The 5388-nt window shown below is 37.8% G+C and overlaps 1 protein-coding gene across 2 annotated transcripts in view; it reads right to left on the reverse strand.

Annotated features, from left to right (window-relative positions):
* The window catches only part of LOC118740777 (serine/threonine-protein kinase Tor), a 16873-nt gene extending 13934 nt beyond the window's left edge, over nucleotides 1–2939 (reverse strand). For both annotated transcript variants that reach the window (XR_004993185.1, XM_036472454.1), the window contains exons 1-4: nucleotides 2352–2939; nucleotides 2075–2292; nucleotides 1411–1977; nucleotides 133–1343 (exon numbers count right to left, since the gene is read on the reverse strand). Coding sequence is in view for 1 of the 2 variants with exons in the window: in XM_036472454.1 (XP_036328347.1) it covers nucleotides 133–1343; nucleotides 1411–1977; nucleotides 2075–2292; nucleotides 2352–2577 (2222 nt within the window). In the remaining variant the exon portion in view is untranslated. The remainder of the gene's footprint in view (nucleotides 1–132; nucleotides 1344–1410; nucleotides 1978–2074; nucleotides 2293–2351) is intronic.
* Nucleotides 2940–5388: the final 2449 nt, after the last annotated feature.

Below are 5388 nucleotides of genomic sequence, written 5' to 3' on the forward strand. Positions count from 1 at the left end.
TTAGCTAATACAAATAAATATAAGGAATGGACGAAAAGGCATAATTTGAAAATTTATGCAACTCAAATAATTAATTTCGGAAAAGTTGTGGCTGCGAAAAAATATTAATAAATTGAAAATTGGAAAACTAACCTTGGTGTGCTGATAATCAAGTGGTCCAGCATCCTAGCGCTCTGCTCTTTGTTGCGACTCATACCCGAATGTTCCAATTCAGTCAGTAGTTGTATCATTATTTTACGCAGTTTTGGCATTACATACGCCGGGTTCATAGCGGACAAGCGTCCCACTGTAACCATTGCTAGCTCGCGTATTTCAAAAATTTCATCATTTAATGTAATAAAGAGTGCACTAAGCGATTCAGGCTGTGCCAGCTCAGCATCGAAGGTTTCATCCAAAGAACGTAATATGCGTATGCGCACATTACAATCCATATCTGTAATGGCGACAATCAGCAGTCGCTCAATGACATGTGACACTGTTTCGCTAAGTGTATTTGAGCTTTCTGAACTGTCAGCCGACTGCACGGCGAGTTTTAGTAAACGTGTGCACGTTTGCACCGCTTCCAAGCGTATCTCTTGCTGCTCATGATTAATGAAATGATCGGCACAGCGTTGCACGAAATCGAGCATATTTTGCTCTTCGAAATTGAAACTACCAAGTGTTTTTAGCGCCAGCACAACGGTGGGTACATCATGTTGCAGATTTAACGATGTATCCATAGGTATGGTGGCCAATGTTTGATAGGGCATGGTTAATGGTTTATTCATTAGAACCTGCGATAGCACGCGTATGAGACCCTCGGCAATGGCAGTCTTCAGATGTGGCACATTTTCAGCAAGTTCCCGCAAACAAACGGTCAGTGCTGGCGAAAGACCACTAAAGAACATCTGTTCTAGAATATTACGTACATCTTCGGTGATAGCCGATTTTACAGCGTGTGCAAGTAGCGTAACGCAATGAAAAATAGCTGGGTCTATGGACGATTTACGTTTGCTGGGTGTGATTTTTGGCGGTAATGCTATTTTGATAGCGCACATAATTGTCCTTAAATGCTTGTCAATATCACGTTCGACAGCTACTGCTATATAACCGATTGTTACGTATGCAATATTTCGATCCTTCTCCTTTCGCGGCACAATGCTGAGCAAATGATTCACACATTCTTGCAAATAACGTTGCACGAATACTTCACGATTGAAGGCAGCAAGGCGTGGAAGTATTTGGAGCAGTGCTTGCTGAACGTAAGGCGATTTTGAGGTGCGCTGTTCCAGCACATTATCGCAAATATTTGTGTAGTTTTCTGTGAGTATCTCACGGGAATATGCAGACTCCAGCACGGTGGCCTACAAGGGAAAAAGCATAGTTATTATGGTTATTAATATTCATATCGAAATTTTGATAAATAATTACCGATGAAAACTTATGTGCACCACCATGTTGTCCTTCATGTTCCAAATGCATATGCGTCGAACCTAGCTTACTTATAAATGGTGCTTTCAAGCGAGGCACTAAGGTGGTTAGTTGACTACCAACGGAGCTGGAGTGCATGACTTCACCAAATTTGTTATGTTGTGCGTCGGGTAGAAGTGCTTTCAAAGCAGCATAACGACGTTCCCAAGCGGCATGTGAACAACGGAAAAGTTCATTTAGGATTAGAAGACCGCCATGAATACGATCATCGCGTGTCATTCCCTTCTGATCTTTTGTACCAACTGGTTCCGCTACAAAGCTTGCGTTTGCTTCTTGATAACAAGTTTTATACCATTGTGGTTCGCTTGATTGTTTCGTGCTTTCACGTTGAGAGGTAACAATAAGAGCGGCACGTAACGCTTCACCAGCCGATTCGCGTATGGCTGCTTTGGGGTCGAATATTGCATTAAAAATGTTATCGAAAAATGTTGATATTTGTTGATAAAAGTATGTTGGCATGGCAATAGCTAGCTCGCGCAGAATAAAGACAGCTGCGTGGCGGCGGTACTGTGAAGAAAAACGTTAAGTTATAGTGATTTCAAACAATTTGCAATACACACAAATTTAGAACAATTATCTAGTATTTCCTAATATATTTATTTACCTCTTGCCGATCACCACTCAACATTTCGAATGCGCGCTTGATATCAAAATCGATTGATTCGGCACCCTTTGACCCGGGCAAGTTAGCCAATTTCACCAGCGTACGTGCTGCAATCTCCATTACTGTGGTATCATTGGAAGGCAGCAATGTACGTAAGTGATTGTAGTACGGTGAAATACGTTTCATTGTATTCACAACATCGCCACTTATTAAACATTCTACAAGAGTAAACAAGCATTAACAAAAGAATTAACCCTAACGATTTATAACTACGCACTTATGGCCAAAACTGCGCCTTTCTTGTCATTGATGTCCGCAGAATTTACCATACTGAATATTTGATGATTGAAATCATCGAAGAATGCGACTAGGTCCTCCTGTGACATTTCACGCAGCTCCGTCTTTACATATAGAAACAAATCCTGTGCAGCTTTGCTTTGCACATTGCGATTACGCGACTTGAGGCCAGAAACGAATTGCTGCACCAGCGCTCCAGTCGACATATTTAGTTTTTTTTTATAATACACAGATAAAATAGTACAAATCTGTTCTAATTAAGCAAACATTAGCTTTTCCGATTGTGGTTTCGCTATTTTCCAACTAGCGGTGCATCGTAAACGCGATTGGGTGTCTCAGGGAGTCTCACACAACCACTTTGAGGTTAAGTAGTGAAGTGAATATGAAAATAGTCGGCTGAACAATTTATATCATTTTTTATGGAATAAAAGTTGTGGAATTTGTAGTAGCGGGTATTTAACAATTATTTGATATAAAAAAATTACTTCACTAAGTATTTGTTAACTTTTTTCCACAATTTTTTCACAGTAGCACTCAATTACACAGTTTTTTCCGTCTGGCTCACTTGTCAAATGAAATGTCTACTGAATTCGCCGTACTAGTGCGTAAAAACAAAAATTACGGCGAATTGGCGCGTAAATTCGGCGAATTAAATGTAAACAAACAATTTTTTTTTTGTTGCGAATTCGTAGAGAATGGCGGAAACGGTGAAAAACAATGCAGAATGTTGAGAGAAAGGTAAAGAATTTGGATAAAAGTGGGTGAGAAGAGATTAAACAGCTGTGTTCAAAAAATTGCCAGCGTGTGAACAAAAATTTGAAAAACTGAGAGGCAAGGATCAAAATTTGTAATTATTTCAATAAATTTAGTAAAAAAAATTATGTTTGAATTTAATATATGTATATACATACGTAAATTAAAGAAAGGAGCATGTGCAAAAAAATAGGAATAGATAGAAGAGCAAATTATAACGGTAAACTTTATTTTTTTGGGGCGAAACAATTAATACAAGTACTTATTATCTACTAAAGGAAGAAATTCAAATGGATATGTTATATGTATTTAAATGTTTGTATAAATACCTTGTAAGATTTTTGAAAAATCGGATTTGTTAAAAAAAAATAAAAAAAAAACATTTTTTTAAATCTTTGCATTCGCTAAATGTTTTAATAAAAAGCTGCTTACCAAATTTCAAGAAGAATAAGTTACATTTGTTGGCGAGTGGTTCCAAAATTACGAAGTCCTCTACTTTCTCGTATTTGTAATAGTCAACCGTTCTCGTTTCGTGCTCGTTTCTGTAACAATTCTCTACCAAGGCGAATTGAGATATGAATTCGCCGCCCTGTTCTCTACTGCTAATGAGTAGTAGAGAATGACGTATATTCTCTACTAGTAGAGAAATAATCGGTAGAGAAAAGTTACAGAAACGAGCTACAGAAGTGTTCATTTGTACACACAATAAGCAAGAATGTTTTCTGCTGGGTTACACAGAATATAGAATACATGAACAAATTCCGAATCCAAGATGGCCGTCATCACAAAATGGCGGACAAGCATATTAGCTCTCGGTTTGGGTAAAATTTGTGTTAACACAGCAGAAAATTTGTAATTGCTTCCTGTTTGTACAAATGATAATTATTGGCCTAGTTCAGGATAATTTCAGGACTATATCGGGACTAGTACGGTTTAATTTCGGGATAATTTCACAATTAGTTCGGGATCATATCGGGGCCAGTTCACGACTGTGTGAGGGCCATTTTCGGATTGGTTCTGCCCCATTTCGAACCTAGTTCAGGAGACATTTTGGTACTACTTCTGGATCATTTTGGTAGTAGTGAAGGAACATTTCATGATTAAATAATTAGGGACCATTTCGCGACCGTTTCAAGACAATTTCGGGAGAAGCGCACGACTTTTTCGACGGTTTCGGGGCCTGTTCGGGGCCTGTTCGGGACTAGTTCGGGATCCTTTCGGAACCGTTTGGGAATCTGTTCCGGATTATTTCAGGACCATTTCGGGAGAAGTTTACGACTGCTAGAGAAACACTTTAGTTCTGCTTCATGACAATTTTGGGATTTGTTTGAGATCGTTTTGGAGTAGTTCGAAACTAAGGTATCACGAAATGATTCTGAAAAAGTCTTGACCTACTCCCGAAGTGTTTAGCAAAAAGTCGTGTGCTGGTCCTGACAAAATGAATAAAATGAAAAGATATAGATGTTTAATTTCTAACCTAACCCATTTATGTATGCAATCGCCTAATGCTTTGCCAGGCCATACACAGATGTTTACACATAAAATTTCATAAATGCCTAATACTCAAGCCTTTTTTTATGTCGCCCCCAATATGGGTATCAAATGAAAGGGCTTGATAAGTAGATTTGAACTGAAGAATAATAGGTCATTAGCGGCACACCATCCAAATTAAGGTAAACGGTTACAGCGAGCCGAGGACATAGTGACATTAAGGTGGATACAAATTTTATGTCGCTATATTTTTCCCCTCAAATGGAAGAAATATAATGAGAAATATTAAGCAACTAAATTAAAAATTTAAAACTTTAAAATAAAGTATTTAAAAATGTGTTTCAAGTTAAACGCACCCACGATTTTATTAGTACGATCACGTGATCGATGGAATAACTGGTAGCTGGTACCTACCTTAATATTTCTTAGCTTTTAGCACATTATCTGCATCATTATTATGTTTCTTTACAATAAAACCGTTTAACTTAAAAAATCTGTTTGCTTATTTTATTTATAGTCCCAACTAAGCCATTCGGTAATCTTTTTACAATCCAAATTCTATTCAATCTTAATTTCAGATCAGATTACCTTGAAGTATAATTTATGATATTTTTTTCATTATCGCAAAAACTTAAAATTAAAATACTGTACAAGAGCGCGCATCCCCAAAGAGAGCTCACAAATTTGAAAAGCAGAGCGAGTGCTGAGAATGCGCAAGTTGAATGCCACCGGCTATGAAAAGCAACACATCTATTCATGCTATGCATAGGCAT

This window comes from Rhagoletis pomonella, unplaced genomic scaffold (genome assembly GCF_013731165.1).
Source record: "Rhagoletis pomonella isolate Grant_MI unplaced genomic scaffold, Rhpom_1.0 Rhpom_scaffold_00006, whole genome shotgun sequence".
NCBI classification, from domain to species: domain Eukaryota; kingdom Metazoa; phylum Arthropoda; class Insecta; order Diptera; family Tephritidae; genus Rhagoletis; species Rhagoletis pomonella.